General features: G+C 33.2%; 1 protein-coding gene across 5 annotated transcripts in view; it reads left to right on the top strand.

Moving 5' to 3' along the window:
• SSBP2 (single stranded DNA binding protein 2) overlaps window positions 1-19,057 on the top strand; it is a 313,722-nt gene that overhangs the window by 233,084 nt on the left and 61,581 nt on the right. For all 5 annotated transcript variants that reach the window (XM_045497122.1, XM_045497123.1, XM_045497124.1 and 2 more), the window contains one exon: window positions 10,822-10,881. In XM_045497122.1, coding sequence (XP_045353078.1) covers window positions 10,822-10,881 — 60 coding nt within the window. The remainder of the gene's footprint in view (window positions 1-10,821; window positions 10,882-19,057) is intronic.

Below are 19,057 nucleotides of genomic sequence, written 5' to 3'. Positions count from 1 at the left end.
CAAATAGTTTAGACATGAATTGAGAATAGAGATTTTATGTTTATAGGTAAGTAACCAAGTGAATATGAGAGTATCATTTCATTTTTAAAGAAAGCAAATATATATATATATATATATATATATATATATATATATATATATAATTCGCCACTTGTATTAGAAGACCAAGGTTATAGGTCAGTTTGTTTAACAAACACTGTTATTGCTACTTGAGAATTTGAAAAGACTACTGCTTGATCAGTGGAAATGTCCCTACCATATTATCAGAAGAATAAGAACGAACTAGCTAATTTCTTTCCTCTTCCTTCCTTCCTTCCTTCCTTCCTTCCTTCCTTCCTTCCTTTCTTTCTTTCTTTCTTTCTTTCTTTCTTTCACAATGGTACATTAAGGTACATTAAAGTACCTCTCTCCTATATTGTCATGTGAAGCAAATTTACCTGTAAGTATGAATATAAAATAGGGGAAAGGAAGAAGGGAATCCTTTGGCATTCTTCAATGAAAAACTATGAGTGGTTTTGAAAAATGATTGCTTTAGCTTCTTTTTTGATGGAGTCAGTGTGATACTTTATCCTAAATTATAAATCCTAAATTTATATACATATAAATATGTATTTTCATACCCATAGTGTCATTTTTTAAATATACTAATATAGGTTGATCTGTCAGGGACTTTAGTTTGTAGCAGGAGGCAGTACAGGGCCAGATTTAGCTTATGTAGGACTCCAGCTACTTGCCTCACAGACACACACACACACACACACACACACACACACACACACACAAAAGTGTGTCTGTATGTATTTGTGAATATAAACTGATCTAAAACAAATTATTAAAGGTTTTTGTAAAATGTTGTCAAACTTTTATAGACCAGCAGACAGCATGGTCCCCTTTCAGAATCCAGAAGTCCATTGCCATACACCTCTAACATAGGTAATGAAGGGTTGAAAAATAGTCTCATCTTCTTGAAAAGGCCCATAATGTAAGTGAGCAATTTTTATGCTTAGACTAAATCCATATTAAAAGAATCAACCTGCTTATAATTCTGTGCTGAATTGGATTAGCCTTGCCAAAATAGCATCTAGAAAACTGGATCTGGTAATACTTTACAGTTATTTTATATGAGTTATTTTAATTAAGTGTTGATGATGATAGAATATCTAAGATGTATGAGAGATAAGCTACATATTTATGCTTATCAGCAGAATGCGCTAGCACAAGTATGTCATTTTGTGAGCTAAATTAGTTTAATACTGGTTGGAATTAAAATGTGTTAATCAAGAGTATCTTATCCACTGGGGTGTCAGTAATGTCTGATGGAGGTTTTTATGGAAAACAGAAAAGAAACTAAACAAATTAAGATATATGAATTGTAAAGTAACTTTGACGAAATTCATTTGATGTATAATTTATGCTTCATTACTTTTCTACAGAAAACTCATGAAGCATCTCATGGAATTATAAGAATTGAAATATGTGAACACTTTTACTATATGAAAGATGGCTGTAGTGAAATACAGAAGTTACAACCCTAATGGTTATTCAAAATAATAATCTCAGTATTATTTATTATTGATAGCTCATGACTTTAGGAAAGTTAGAATTAAGATAAAAATTTACTTCTGAGTCAGTTAAGTGTCAGACCCTTAATATTGGCTCAGGTCATAATCTCATGGTTCCTGAGTTCCAGCCCCACACTGGGCTCCCGTGCAGATGGTGAGGATCCTGCTTGGGATTCTTTCTCTTTCTGCCCCTTCCATGCTCTCTCGCTCTCTCTCTCAAAAATAAATAAACTTAAAAAAAAAAGATAGAGATTTACTTGTAAGTAAAATATGGAATAGCAAAGTAGAAAAATCTACATAGGAAAGTTGTATACAGTAAAGAGAACTAAATTAATTAAAAAATAGACACAGAATGAGTAAAAAGTAATATTTAGTGTTTAAAAGAATGTTTATTCTTTGGATAAAATAGTATAGTGAACATATTTTTTACTACCTTTCCAGAAGTATAAAAAATAATTATAACCTACTTTATTTATCATTTCTAAAAGTTTTGTTTCAGAAAAGTTTTTTCCTTGAAAGATTCTAGAATAATTTTCATGTCATAAAATTGTGTCTTAATCCCTTTGTCTGCTTAAAACAGTGCATTAAAAATAGAAGAAGAAAGATTAAATCTGTCTAAAGCCATATCTTCACAGGACCAAGTGAGCTACATATTTGATCTTTATGTAATTAATATAATATTTTTTCTGTCTATATGTAACTTTGCATCTTTTGTTATTGCCTAAATAGTGATAGAAGCAAATTACTCCTTGGCAAATAACCATTTTCTTACAGATTTTTGGACTAATGGTTATGTGCTAAAAACAAAGAATGTTAAATGTTCTTACTCAAATGCTGAGCTTTTCCTTAGTGGGAAAAAAAATCTGTATGCTTAACCATGTTGTTTCTGAGACCTGAGGATTATCACTCTTTGAATATATTTCAGTCTAGAAAGAGGAGGTAAGGTTCCCTGTATAAACACAGCACTGTATGAGACAGCTGAAAAATGAACTGCAAATGAATTGTTAGCAGTTCTCAAGGCTGGTCTGAGCTTCAGGAAAAGTTCAATTAAGTCACCACAGTTTTGTTCTGTTTTGTTTGTTTTGCCAAATTGTATGTAAATTAACCTGATATCCTTTTATACCAAAAACTGGCAACGAAATACTGCTAGTCTATAAAACTAAGAAACATTATTTTTAACCCTGACACCCAGAAACAGTAAAAGAAACCCGAAAGTGATAGGAGGGAGTAAAAGGCCTTATTAGTCATCTAAATTATAAATTCTCTTAGATGTTGATAGGGAAATTGTAATTATAATGTAATATCTTGTTGGGGTCAACACTTGGCTCCTTACCTGTCCTCTGGAAAATATAAATTATCCTATTTAATCAAGCAGAATTCTCCCCCCTAATTTATAACTATGTTCTCACTAGACAAAGCAGATATACTGTGCTAATACTGTGGCTTACTGTTTACATTGTCAATAGATATTGTGTATTTAAAAAAATTTTTTTTAATGTTTATTTATTTTTAAGAGAGAGAGAGAGAGCAGGGGAGGGGCAGAGAGAGAGGGAAACATAGAATGCAAAGCAGGCTCCAGGCTCTGAGCTGTCAGCACAGAGACCAACGTGGGGCTTGAACTCATGCACTGCAAGATCATGACCTGAGCCAAAGTTGGATGCTTAACCAACTGAGCCCCCTAGGTGCCCCAATATTATCTATTTTTAACAAGACACATTGGTCAGGGGACATTTTACACAAGGGAACGAAACTTTATTTTGTGCTGGTTTTTAGTCTTCCATCAATGTTGTTCATTCTTTTAGTCAATGAGCCAGCTATGGAACCAACCAAATATTTACTGAATGCAGCTCTGTGCGTTCTCTCTTAGAATGTGCTAACTGCTTCCTTTCCTTTCTCATGAACCTCACTATAAGTTATCATATTATAATGAACAGTTTGATTATAATGGTGATACACTTCTAATCATTCCACATCCATTTATCACCATTCCCCACTCATCTTCTATTCCCTTTTGGCATGTGACTTAAAAACATTAATAAGTGCAGTCAAGACAACATATATTATCAAAACCCTACCGAAAGTATTTAAGAAAAGAGAGCTAGAGGTTACTAAATTTATTTTATTTCAATTGTTGCATTGCTTTTAGTTCAGCGAATCAAGAGCACATGCTAATTAGTGCTTTGTATGCAAATAAACTTACTTACCTGATATACCACTGCCTTTTCAACTTTTCCTGGTTGAGTGGTAACTAGCAAGGGTAAAGAATTCTGCATTAAGTGAATGGTAGCACCATTGCTAAACTAAAGTGGCAGGTAAAAAATTAGGTCTTTGGTTTTCTTTACAGAGTAAGGAGGCTGATCTAGTAAACTCTAAAAAGTACAACTTTGTGCTATAAAATGTGTCAAAAAGTTACATTCAAATAAAATTTGATAAGTCAGATTTTATTATAATTGTACAATAGAAAGCTTATAAAACTTCCATTGAGTAATTTTGTGAAGAAGTCACTGTTTGAGTATTCATTTTTTAAATATTTTTAAGTTCATATTTTTTTAAACTTGGTAATTGTTTCTTTGTATTTTAAAAAGATACTATTTCTTTCAAAATTATAAGCAAATCTTACATGAATAATTTTGTCCTAAAAAATTTCAGTTATTTTATGTTAGATAAGTCCTGTAAAATTGTATGTTTTAGAACAATCTTCAGAAGAGCAATCTAACTTCCAGGTAGTATGAGGAAAGAGAAAGAGCTGGTTTCTTCTAATTCTTGTTCTAAATGTTACATTTGTCCATTCTAAAGAAATCAGTATTATCTTCCCTTTGTCACTGATTTTTTGTAAATTGTGGTTTGAAAATAAAATGTAGTATATAGAAAAATTGTATAAAGAATATACAAGTATGTAGTATATATAGTATATAAATGGTACACAGAGAATGCTTAAGTGGGATTTTAAAGACACTCATTTTTAATGATTTTAAATTTTCTTTATTATCAGTTTATTCTCAAAGGCTAATATTTAAAGAGTTTCTAAAGCCATTCTGAAATATTTAAAATAAGATATAAGGTGATTTATGTATTGCCACCTCAATTTTAAGGATTCTTGTGAATACCAGTTTTATTTTATGGATTAATTTCCCTAGCATTAAGATAATGACTTGCTCTACTATGGTTTTGTGTTCTTTCCTCTGAAGTGGGTTTCATTCACACCAGGGCACACATTATACTACAGTGTACTGAATCCTCTATGATGATGGTGTGAACAAAGTGCTGAAGAAATAGAAGGAAAGTCTTGATTTTTAAACAGACCCTTGGGGGATTACTAGAAATTTACTTGACAGAGAAAGAATACACGGTAATCTCAAGAAGGAGAGAATATTCTGGTGTTGAAAGTCATATTTATGTTTTCTAAAAACTATTAAAATATTAGAAAATATTATGGTGAGGGGTGCCTGGGTGGCTCAGTCAGTTAAACGTCCAACTTCGGCTCAGGTCATGATCTCACAGTTTGTGAGTTCAAGCACCATGTAGGGCTCTGTGCTGACAGCTCAGATTCTGTCTCTCTCTCTTTCTCTGCCCCTCCCCCACTCACACTCTGTCTCTCTCAAAAATAAACATTAAAAATTTTTTTTAAAGAAAATATTATAGTGACAGATGGTAGTTGCACTTGTGAGCACAATATAATGTATAAACGTGTTGAATCACTATGTTGTACACCTGAAACTAATGTAACATTGTATTTCAACTATGCTCAAATACGCTTAAAACTATACTCAAAAAATAAACAAATATTTTTAAGTGTTTGTGTTGAGAGAGAGAGAGAAAGAGAGCACATGTGCACAAGCGAGGAGGGGCAGAGAGATAGAGAAGAGAGAATCCTAGGCAGACTCCATTCTGTCAGCACAGAGCTTATTGCTAGGTTCAGTTTCACAAACTGTGAGATCATGACCTGAGCCCAAATCACGAGTTGGACGCTTAACCAACTGAGCCACCCAGACACCCCTTACCGTATATATATTGAAAGAACTTAGGGCTTAAGTGGTTCTTATCTTAGCACCTGTAATTTCAGGACAGGTAAATAAAACAATTCCATTGGGGACACTTGGCACCTTCAGAGAAGCAAAGAATCAGACTGAGCAATCTAACTTCCAGGTAGTACGAGGAAAGAGAAAGAGCTGGTTTCTTCTAATTCTTAGGGAATTGTGATAGAGCACTAGGGTTTATGAAAGATCAAATAAGAGAGGCAGACTACCCTCCACGAGCAGAAAGGGCAAAGAATAAAGGAAAATCTCTCTTTTAGGGAAGCAGAAGTTTAAAATTCCATGAATAATTCTTGATATAATGGATAATAGTAATCCTTTAAGATTGAGTGACATTCATTCTGAAATAAATTCTGATTCTCAATGGTATGATCTTTACTTAGGGGAACTGAACTGGACACTTGGTTGGTATTTCTATTGGAGGGTTGTTTTTGTTTTGTTTTGTTTTTTTCCTATTCTCTTAGTCACCAAATTTTATTGATTTTTTGGATTTGTGCATGCATGCTTTTATTCCTTTTACTTTGAGTTATTGCATTCTTTCTGGGAAGATGGCTGAAACATGTAGAAAGGAGAGTTTATGCCTTTATGGAAATGTAGTTTCCATATGTCAGAATACTAACAGTGGTACTCATTTTATTTTGTGTTATAAAGAACCTGACTGCGTGAGTTTTGCCTAATTTGGAAAACTTTTTAAAAGCATAGCCTTGACTTTCATTCACTCACAGCACTACATGTTCTATCAAGTAAGGATGATGTAATATGACTTCTGAGTGAAGGCACCAGATTGAAATACTATTTTTTGTGGGTTTTCACTGGTACTTGCCATTTGGTGAAGAGAACATTCTATTTCTTTAAATTAGTGGACTAATAGAGAAAACAGTTTTTCCAGAAAATTCTTTTTCCCACTAATTATAGTAGTAGAACCTTAAAAATTCTAATCCGAGAGCAGTGATCTTCATCTGCTTTCTTCACTCATATGTCCAATGACTTACTCCATTACTGCCTTTGTAGGTATTTAATATATATTTGTTGAATAAAAGAATCACTAGTATACTTTTTAATTGATAAGTTGAGTTTTTTTTATTCTTCCAATGGGCCTTTGATCGGAACCAAATGCATCCTTGTCTGTTGGAGTATTTTTTTTTATGTTTTCCTTTTCTCTGGAAAGCATAGGAATAAGTTTCTCCAGCTCCTTGATGAAGATGGTTTGTGAGTTGTGCCCATCCCACCCCTACACATTTCAAATATTTGTAGCTATTTGCAATATAGAAATCTGTATACTTAAGGGTAATGCTGGAAATAACAGAATAATGGAGTTTTGTTTTTCTTTTTAATTTTCTATAGGACTTTAGAGATTATCTAGTCCAACTCTCTCATTTAAGATGGAGAAAATTAAAGGCCGAAGATTTTTTAGCTCAGGGCCCCTCTGCTAATTAGTGTTACTACAAAACTAGAACCCAGTCCCCTGACTCCCAAATGTTTTTTTTCACACACCTTATAAATAGCCTTTTGAAGGTGAAGACTTTTTCCATTTAAAATATTGATTCACCATCATAACATCTTCAAGCAAATATCTTAATGCCCAAACTATTAAAAAAAAAAAAACTTTCTCCCCCAAGTAAAAGAGTATTTCATAGCCAAAAATTCTTTTCAAAAACCTGTTCTTCCCAGGCTATTAATGCAGAGAGTACTAACATGTCTGTCAGTAGATACACTCTATAGTATCAGTAGGCAATCTCTTATATCAATAACTTAAACTTGTTTTCATATCTTGAATTGTATTTGCAAGGAAATTGGCTTCTGAATAGTGGAGTACAAATATTATTACAATATTCTCAGTTGCTAATATGCAAACTCTTTGGGGTTCAGTTGCTGTGTCTCTGTCTCAACAAGCAGGCAAGTGAGGACCTGTGTGTTTAACTAGATAACTTAAGGTAAGGATCAATCTGAATATTAAGAGCTTATGTTATAACAGCACTAATTTGTTATCAAAAGTACTCTACCCATAGCAGTCTTTGTATTTTAAGTAAAAGTAGTAGATTTTTATGTCATCTAGCTTTTTTGTCATTTTTGCTTTAAGTGGATTGTTATTGATTAGAATTTATAAATGGTTTTCTTTTCTTTTTTCCAAAAACACCTGTAAATTTGAACTTGGAGGAGGAGGGCATGCATAAGAACTAAATTAACTAAAGAGAGAATCTTTTTTCTCTCCCAGTCTCATTCTGTAGAGTTTTGTAGGTTCCTAGGTACCACATGCACTCCCTGTCCTCAGTAGTCTCTTGATGGGTCCTCACAGTCAGATAGGAGTGTATGACAGTCCCATTAAAAGACACTTTTTCATAGTACCATTGATGAGAGAAATTCCTCTTTTCAGATAGTCCATTAAATTAACACTATAACATCATTTTACATTCGGACCAAAATGCAAATCTCAAATGCTCTATTTCAAGTAAGGTACATCTCAATTTTTTCCTCAGTATTTGATAGTTAGTAATATTTTTAACATAATTTCTACCTCGTATTCCATTTCAGAGTGAATTTAATAGACAGGAATCATCAGTAACCTATTTTTATTTCTCCATGTCTCAAAAAGTAAATTCATAAACTTTGGATTCATGAGTATGTCATAAAACATCACTTTGTGAAAGAAAGGCAAACATTCCAAAACCAATGACACAATACTTAATTTCCTAGTTTTTAAAATTAGTCCAGAATTTAAAAGGCAGTTCCATAAATGAAACGGGGTGATTAGAAATATAGCAGACGGTGTGTGAGTATTGGGATAAGCTTCTAGTTGGCAGTATAGTTAACTAACTAATTCAATTTAGAGTAGAGTTTAGAAAGGATTAAAGAGAAACAGCTTTGATCAAATATGTGAAAACTAACATTATTGAAATGTTAAAATTGGAATACCCACTTTGTCACCAGAGGTGACAATAATACCTGAATGAACCAGTATTTCTGTCCATTTAAAATAATATCCTATTAACATAGAAGATTAGGATGTAAGAATATATGATAATTGTATGATTAACATATAAGAACACAGTAATAAAAAAACTGAATTGCTTGTTTAACTCTAAAGTTCCTCTTGTTGGAAATTATTATTTCCAACAATTACTATTGCTTGTCAAAATTATCTAAAATAAAATCTTCCAAGAGATATTATAGAAGTAGTCTATACAGCATTAACTTGTTAGGATTTTATTTTTCAGATGCTGCTTTTTAAAATAACCCTGCTTTTATTTTATTTTTTTTTCAATATGTGAAGTTTATTGTCAAATTGGTTTCCATACAACACCCAGTGCTCATCCCAAAAGGTGCCCTCCTCAATACTCATCGCCCACCCTCTCCTCCCTCCCACCACCCATCAACCCTCAGTTTGTTCTCAGTTTTTAAGAGTCTCTTATGCTTTGGCTCTCTTCCACTCCTACCTCTTTTTTTTTTTCCTTCCCCTCCCCCATGGGTTTCTGTTAAGTTTCTCAGGATCCACATAAGAGTGAAACCATATGGTATCTTTCTCTGTATGGCTTATTTCACTTAGCATCACACTCTCCAGTTCCATCCACGTTGCTACAAAAGGCCATATTTCATTCTTTCTCATTGCCACGTAGTATTCCATCGTGTATATAAACCACAATTTCTTTATCCATTCATCAGTTGATGGACATTTAGGCTCTTTCCATAATTTGGCTATTGTTGAGAGTGCTGCTATAAACATTGGGGTACAAGTGCCCCTATGCATCAGTACTCCTGTATCCCTTGGGTAAATTCCTAGCAGTGCTATTGCTGGGTCATAGGGTAGGTCTTAAAATAACCCTGCTTTTAAAATGTAGCCAAGAACTGCAGGTTCAGTTTCTAAAATGTTTATAGAAAATACATTATAAATGTGGAATTTAATTATGTAAAATACTAAAGATTTGGCTTGCCCAAGCTTTTGTTAAATTGATCCTTAATTTATATTACTTCATTCTTAATATATTACTTCATGATATGCAACCATTTAGAATGGATAATTTACTTATGTTACATGAAGTAATAATCTTGAATTTAAATTAATTATATAGTGTGATGTAAGTAGACAAAATTATAGAATTTTTCTATAGAAATGAAATTTTGAATAATTTTAGGAATACACTGAAAAATTTGATACACATAAACTTTGAAAAATTTGGTGCCCATATCTGAGTGATCAAAAATATTCATCCACTCATTGTTGGGATGATATTTTTAGGATATTTTTCAGACATTTTTTGAACTGGATGGAGTCAACATATCTTAGCAGAATCTGATTCATCTAACAAGATAAACTGCCTTGAGTTTTAATATAAGACCATTTTTTTCTTTCTTTTAAATACACAGCTCATAATCTGCTAAGCTTAAAATATGCAAATAAATTATTTCAACTTTAAAATTTATAATCTATTTTGAATTATAACAAACACTTGAGAAAGGAGAGGCAAAGCTCTTTTTAACCACAAAGGACATACGGAAAAGAAATTTCTTTACCATTTTAAAAAGCCACCAAAAAAAAAAAAAAAGGTAAAAAATTTGGCAACTTTAAAATTATTAAAGGAAATTGATAACCAAACTGGATAATTCAGTCCAAACTATATGTTCAGAACCCAATTTACATAATGATATAGCCAATAAGTCTGTTCCTGAAGTCTTTGCTAAGATTCAGTTGCCTAAATCTCCTAATCTTTTTTTGCCAATTAAATGTCATTATCTTAATAAAATTCACATTAAAATTTTTTTTTTGCTTTAGTCATCTTTTTTTAATGTTTATTTCTGAGAGAAAGGGAGAGCGTTAGTGGAGGAGAGGCAGAGAGAGAGGGAGACAGAGGCTTGGAATCAGACTTTGCGCTGAAAGCAGAGAGGGCCTCATAGGGGCTCGAACTCATAAATCATTAGGTCATGACCTGAGCCGAAATCAAGAGTAGGACACCTAACTGACCAAGCCGCCCAGGAGCACCAGCTTTACTCATCTTTGATGTTTTTATATTTTCTTTGGAAAATGTTCTAGATATTCTACAAAATAAAAAAATAGGACGGTAATTTTTCTTAAAAGAGTTTATTCTACTGAAAGCAGCCACATAGGGAAATAAGTTGACTTATGTTTTGTATAATTCTCCAATTCTTTAAAACAGTTTATTTTCAGATCTCTATTTTACATTGTGTCATTTATATTTTGTTTTATTTATTTATTTGTTTTACTTCAATAGCCTTTTATGTCACCTCGGTACCCTGGAGGTCCAAGGCCCCCATTGAGGATACCTAACCAGGTAAGATTCGAGTGCTACTTAAGTTTCTGAGTTTTGTTGTTGTTGTTATTGTTATTGTTTTTAAGATTCAATAAAGATCTTAAAATTTTCATGAATATTTATTACCTATAAAAACATTAAATTATTCTTTCTCTATCCCATTTAATGCTACTTCTAGTAACATATAATCTATTTCAAAAATTGGCAAACTACTGTCCATATGTTGACTGACTGTTTTTGTAAATAAAGTTTTATTGAAAAATAGCCATGCTCTTTCATTCATGTATTGTCTGTGACTTCCTTTACACTGCAGTAACAGATTTTTGAGCAGTCAGATATTTACTATCTGGATCTTTACAGAAGAAGAGTTTGTTGAACCTTGGAGTCTACTCTATACCCTGAACTTAATTGTATATGTATGTATGTGTGTGTGTGTGTGTGTGTGTGTGTGTATGTAGTTTTGGTAAATGCTAAATACTTTTATTTAAAGATGGTAATAAAATTTTCTATAGAATGAACATACTTTGGTTTATTTTTGTATAATATGCTCTCAACATCATGGTTGTAATACATCAGTTTTGCCCAAATATAGTGATATCTCGGGTATATAAATACCTGCTTGTGGAAGGGTTAGATCTATTAATAAATACATTGTTAGCAATAGATCTCCCAACTTTTTTTACCTACTAGAGCTCTGCGATTTCATTAGCTTTTATCCTTACATAGTTCTTTTATCAATACCATAAATACTTATTTGCTAAAGAGAATAATGCACAGTTTTTACTTGAAAGGAGTTTATAGTTTAGTTTCAGGATACAGAACATGTGCATTTACATAACACAAGAAGAAATTAAATGCCTAATTTTATGGAATAGTTATGTCAAGATAATTGTTTTGTTACTTTCTTTAATTCTGTTATTGTATACCTCAGCATTTTCCGCAATAAAGTAAACCCTGTTATTCCAGAAAATTCTTTTTCATTCTTACTCTCTTTCTGTCTCCACTTCCTTTCTGACCAAAAATACAACAAAGTTGTGCTTACTAACATATTTCATAGCAACAGAGTTCTGCTTCTCCTCTACTAACTCTTACTGAAATTATGCTGTGTCCTTGAAGTGTCCCAGTTTGCTGTTTTTTTTCTGCTTTTAGTGCACAGCAAGGAGTGCCAACACCCACATCCACCCCCAAGGGAGAACTTGAAGCAGGCAGTGGTGCTGGATGATCTCATGGTTATAGTGCTGGGAGGCCTCACATTAGCAGCTGGAGGAGTTTTTTCCTTCAGACTGAATCTGCATTCAGTACATAGGGCCAGGGAAACACAGCATGAAATAGGAAAAGGAAGTGCACAGATGCCAAGTGTTCTAACATATGGAGATTTTATTTTCTCTGTGGGTGAACCTATGTATATTGACAGTCAAATCCCCTTATATAGGTGCCCGAATCTTTTAAATTTCCTTCTAAAGGATGGAAAGTTGTATCTTTCATTGGGGTCTTCATAATGTTTCAGACATCCCATCCATAGCTTTGAATGTTATATAGATCTAAGAGGTTCCTGAAAATGTGAATTAGGGAAATGTGAATTTCTTGTACCAAGTATGTTATCAGAAATTTTGACTTCATATATTCTGTATCAATGATGAAATTCTTAAGGGATTATTGCTTTCGCATCCATTTGACATTATTGAAATGCCTGCCATGTCTAACATACAATGCTAGGTTCCATATGTACAGAGACTTATATAATGAAAAACATACTTTGTGAAAGAGGAATAAGTTATGGAATTGTAAACCTAGACTGAATTTGTTTTTAAGAACAAGTATAGGTTGCTTTTGGATTTATAAAAATGTTTTAAAAATTTAAAGATAATAAACAATTATCATACAGGCTCTTTTTCCTCAAGAATCTTAAAGTCTTTACCTAAGTGTTTTTTAAAATAATTGTACTCATATCTGAGTGGCTCTTTTTTGTCTACTCATCCCCCGCCCCACATTTATATAGTTAAACTTTATTAATTCAAACATCTATCTTTCAAATTTATAATTTTACATTTATACTATTTTAAAAAGAATTTTCTGAGCAAATTAATTGTGTTAATAGTGTAAACATAATGTTTTACAAAATGTTGAACCTAGTTAGGAGCATGACCTTTCCAAGCAACAGAATGTTTCTTCAATTTCTTTACATAGTCATTAACGTAGAATCAGAAAAACTATATTTGGTGATTAATTGGAATGTTGCATATAAAAACAACACAAATATGTTTTTTATTTCATCTTCATTTAAAATGATCATAAAGTAATTAAAATTTGTTTTATTGATAGATTATATCTAAGAAAATAAAAAGTGAAATATTCTTCAATGGTGTTGGCTAGTCATTTTGAATATGTAAAAGATATTCCTTTAATAAACAGATTCTTCAGAATTTATAATTACTAATGATTAGACTGTAGATTTTTTTTAAGATTTTATTTTTAAGCAATGTCTACACCTAACACGGGCCTCAAACCCACAAGCCCAAGATCAAGAGTCACACACCCCACCAAATGAGCCAGCCAGGTGCCTCTAGACTGTAGATTTTCACTTGAATTCTCCTGAGATGGTTTTAATGGTTCTCAAGTAACTTCACAACGGTTTATACTATATATATATTTATAGTACAGGGTATTTGGAACTTGTTATAATATCACTCTGCCAAAGGAAAAAAAATACAAGAAGGGGTAATGGTCTCTAAAATGATGGAAGAAAAGTGGGGCACCTGGTGGCTCAGTTGGTTAAGTGTCTAACTCTTGGTTTTGGCTCATGTCATGATCTTGTGGTTCATGAGTTCGAGCCCCTCATTACACTCTGCACTGGCAGTGTGGACCCTGCTTGGTATTCTGTCTCTTTTCCTCTCTAGCTGCCTCTCCCCTGCTCACTCTCTGGCTCTCTCAAACAAATAAACTTTAAGAAAAAATTTTTAAATAATAATAATAAAATGATGGTAGAAAAGTAAAATGATAAGCATATGCAATGTTGTAAAGAATAAATACATATTAAAACATATGAAACATAGAAATTAAGTCCAAAAAGTATATTTGACTATACAGTTTTACATTGGAATTGGTTCAACCATCAGAAGAGATCATTGGTGTTGAAGCATCTGTAAGCTGGAATAGAACAAGTCTTTATCCTTCTCTTAGGTAAAACGTTTAACCAGAAAAATTCACAATGTTTATTGAACACTGTGCTGAGGAAACCAAGGCAGCCAGAATACAGAGACTGTTAATGAGTGATACCAAGCATAAACTATTGATTTATTGATCCTATAGAATTTTGAATTTATACTGTATTTTTGACCATTCCTGAAACTCTGTAAACAGGTATGTGACATAGTTAATGCTGTTGACCATTTTATATTCCAAAGCTGATTTGGTATTCTAAAAACACAGTGCGTCTGACTATTCTACTGAAAGTCTCAAAGATATTTCTCCATTAGCAGATGAATAGTTAAATTATGGTATATCCAAATGGTGAAATAATATGCAGCTATTAAAAAGCATATTATAGAATTACATTTATTGGTATGATAAAATGTTAATGATCTATTACCAACTGTAAAGAAGGCATAAAGGTCATGTAGTATATCACCTTTTCTTTATCACTATACAAACTCAGTTTCCCCCACTCATCACACACAGACACATACACACACACACACACACACACATTTGTCAAAGATTATCAAGATATGTCCTTTATTTCTGGATAGTAGAATTATGAGTGCTTTCTTTGTTTATTTCTGCATATTTTTATTTAAAAAAATTTTTAATATTTATTTATTTTTGAGAGAGAGAGACAGACAGAGAGTGAGCGGGGAAGGGGCAAAGGGAGACAGACAGAAACTAAAGCAGGCTCCAGGCTCTGAGCTGTCCACACAGAGCCCAACATGGGAGTTGAACTCACAGACTGCAAGATCATGACCTGAGCTGAAATCAGATGCTTACTGACTGAGCCACCCAGGTGCCCCTATTTCTTCATTTTTAAAGTTTGCATTGAAAAAGTATTTCATTTGTGATTAGAAGATATTACTAGTTAATTTTGTACATAGATAAAAGTATAGATGTTTTATTCTTTTAGTTATTCAATATATAAGATTATTCTCCATTAATATTGGATATATAGTTCTTACATGATGAAAAGAAAAACATAATATATGCTAAGGATAGGCAAATCTTTAAAAAAAAGACTTCATCACTTTTCATAGAGAAACTATCAACAGGCATTTGAACAGAAAAAAATTCTTGGGATGTTTTCTCAGATACTGAAAATAAATTTTACATTTCCTGTATAACAAAGTATCTATATTTTAAAATGCAGTTTATGTTCTATTTTCAGGATAAATGCCATTTATCATGGCTTTTCCCAATAGTTTTGTCTTGGTAAAATTTTCCATATACAAAATCCTACTTTTGTTTAATGATATCAGTGTAAGAACATAAGAAAGACCTCAGCTGCATAAGGCAAAGTATGTTCTACCTTGAGTAAATAATAGTAGTCTTCTAGCTGCAATTGTAAGGATGACCGTAGTAAATCTTTAGCTATAAAAATTAAATGTTGCACCTGTCTAATATAAATCAGTGATTAATAAAGTATAGTTTTTTTGGCCAGTTCAAAATTTTCCTTTCTGTCATTGAGATCTTATTTCTTTGTTGTTATGATAATTACACTATTAATGTATTTAAATTATTATTTGAAATCCATTGAAACACATTTAAAAACCTATTTTCCTTATAACTTTGAATTCTGAGTGTATCCTGAGATATATACCCTTTCCAATTCCTACCTTTGTAAGACACAGGAAATTAACAAATTCAAAATGTCTGGAACAAAATAAACTTCATTCTCCTTCCCAAACCAAGAAAACTTTACATAGCAAATGCTGTGCAGTCTTACTCAATTTAAGTTACAGGTATATAGAGCTTTTTGGTATAATAATTACTTCTTTTGCCAAAACATCTTATTATCTTATAATATTTTTATCACAGATACTCCCTTTTTAGACATAAACCAATACAAAAAGTGCATTGCCATGTATTTGATTGGATACTTCTTTGGACTATATGATCTCTCTCAGAAATATTCAGGGGCACCTGGGTGGCTCAGTCATTTAAGTACCCGACTCTTTCTTTTTTTTATTTTATTTTTTTTAATGTTTATTTGTTTGGTAGGAGAGAGAGAGAGAGCATGAGCAGGGGAGGGGCAGAGAGAGGGAGACACAGAATCTGAAGCAGGCTCCAGGCTCTGAGCTGTCAGCACAGAGCCTGACATGGGGCTCGAACTCACGAACCATGAGATCATGACATGAGCCAAAGTTGGACACCCAACTGACTGAGCTGCCCAGGCGCCCCTAAGTGCCCGACTCTTGATTTTGGCTCAGGTCACAATCTCAGGATTGGTGAGATCGAGCCTGGCGTCAGGCTCTGCGCTGACAGCTTGCAGCCTGCTGGGGTTTCTCTCTCTCTCCCTCTCTCTCTGCCCCTCCCCTGTTCTATCTCTCTCTCAAAAGAAATAAACATTAAAAAAGATTCAGTCATTCAACAGATATTTGTTGAGGTTTAGTATGTGCCAGACACCGTTCTACTTGTGGGCAAACATCAACAAACTAATGAGAATCCCTCTTATTGTGGAGTTGGCATCCTAATGCAGTGCTGCCCAATGGAACTTTTTAAAACTTTATTAATTTTAATTTAACTGGCTGCATGTGGCAAAGGGCTGTATATTGGATAGTGTATTTGCAGTGGTTAATACATAGAAAAAAGAGGGCACCTACATATCTCTGACTGATTTGGGCTCAAGTTGTGGCATCAAGTCCCACACTGAGCATGGAGATTCTCTATGTCTCCTGAGATTCTCTCTGTCTCTCTCTCTGCCCCCTCCCCTGCTTGCATGCACTCTCTCTATTTTTTTTCATTTATTTATTTATTTTGAGAGACAGAGTGAGCAGGGGAGGGCCAGGGAGAGACAGACAGAATCCTTAGCAGGCTCTGCACTGCCAGGGTGGAGCCTGAGATGGGGCTTAAAGCCACAAACCATGAGATCATGACCTGAGCCAAAGTCAGATGCTTAACCAACTGAGGCACCCAGGTGCCCCATGAATTGTGCTTTGAAGACGAATATCTTTCTATACTGAATGTAACATTTCTGTATTTTGATATCTTTTCTACTGATAGTGCCTTTTTCCAGGAAAAAAAAAAAAATGACCGTGGTGTTGTTGAAAGAACCTCAGTTGTGTCAATCATCTTAGGTCCAAATGCCACCAATGCCCAGAAATGCATGACTTCGAGCGAGTCATTTAACCTTCTTGATTTTCTTAGCAGTAAAATGAGAATAGACTCAAGTATTTTTAAAATCCTTTTTACTTTTAAACTTTCTTAATTATATGATTTTACTTCATTTCATATAATTGAGGGGGCCTATTAAAAATGTTGTAGTTCAAAATTATTAACTAAATTATATCATAAAAGCCTTGATAAATTCACCATTTTTAAAATCATCAGTGAACATCTAGTCTCTATGAGTAGACAGTATATGTAATGATATTCAAGGAAATATGTACCAGAATCTTAAGTTCCTTGTGGGGTTTACCACTGGAATCATGTAATGAATCCTTTGTAAACTAATTTTTTTATGAAGCAAGAAATTCTTCCATTTAATTGTTTCTATTTAAGTGAAATTTCATATTATTTCATTTATTTTAAATCCTAGGAGTTAAGGCCTATATTTAGAACTTTTGGAGTATGTTGACCTGATTTGAAGCCTTGGCTCTGCTACTTAACAGTAGTATAACCATCAACAAATTAACAAATTATTTACGCATAGTGGTGCTCCCTTATCTATAAAGGATATCTTCCAAGATCCCCAGTAGATGTGTGAGAACCACGGATAGTACCTAATTGTTTATATACTATGATTTCTTCCTATGCAAACATACCTATGATAAAGTTTAATTTATAAATTAGGTAGAGTTGTATAACAACAATAATAATAAAATGTAACAAGTATAAAAATGGTAAAAGTTTTATGCATGTGGTACACTCTCTCTCAAAATATCTTATTGTAGGGGCGCCTGGGTGGCGCAGTCGGTTAAGCGTCCGACTTCAGCCAGGTCACGATCTCGCGGTCCGTGAGTTCGAGCCCCGCGTCAGGCTCTGGGCTGACGGCTCAGAGCCTGGAGCCTGTTTCCGATTCTGTGTCTCCCTCTCTCTCTGCCCCTCCCCCGTTCATGCTCTGTCTCTCTCTGTCCCAAAAATAAATAAACGTTGAAAAAAAAAAAATCTTATTGTACTTTACTCACTTTTTTTATGATGATGTGAGATGATCACATGCCTACATGATGAGATGATGTGAGGTGAATGACGTGGTCACCGTGGCATAGCTTTTAGGCTGCTCTTCTGTTTCAGGACCAAGGTAGACCATGGTAACTAAAACTACAGAAAGTGAAACCATAGATAAGGGAAGACTCCTGTATTAAATCTGTTTCTTCTCATCAGGAAGGATTAATAATAATAACTTCATGAGATGTTGTAAGCATTGAGTTAAATAATAAATATAAAGAACCACAAGTGTATATTATTATTGATACTGTTTGTTATTATTAAGCATCCTTATCATTAGTGTTATTTTCTCTATCAGAGTGAAGATCTTTTATAGAACAAAGACTGTGTGCCAAAATTTGTAACTAGTTAAACAAATCCTAATAGAATGTAATTAGCATGGTAGAAAATATGAAAATAATATCAACCCCAAAATGTATAAATTTATTTTTCCTGACATTAAAGTTTTAAGAAATGTAACAATTATGGTCTTGTTTATACCCAAAACCATCATCTGGTAATCCCAGGACTGATAAAAATTTTTTAAAAGTTAGAAATCTGACTTAACAAAAGACAAACACTGATGACTAAAGAGTTAAATTTAGGAAAAGGACACTCATTTTGAAAGACAACTTGATGTTGATCGAGATTATCTGTATTTTTAAGTGATGAATAGAAACTAAAAGACTTGTCAACTATTCTGATATTCTAAGATAAACAACAAAAAGTAAAATTTTGAAGAAAATGGTTTCCAGGGCTAAAATATGATGCCTTTAATGAGATTTAGAAATTCAGAAATCAAAGTCCAGAGTATAACCATTTGGGGACCTAAAAAAAAGCAAGA

This window comes from Leopardus geoffroyi, chromosome A1, assembly GCF_018350155.1.
Source record: "Leopardus geoffroyi isolate Oge1 chromosome A1, O.geoffroyi_Oge1_pat1.0, whole genome shotgun sequence".
Taxonomy (NCBI): Eukaryota; Metazoa; Chordata; class Mammalia; order Carnivora; family Felidae; genus Leopardus; species Leopardus geoffroyi.
This window is presented reverse-complemented; position numbering and strand designations above follow the sequence as displayed.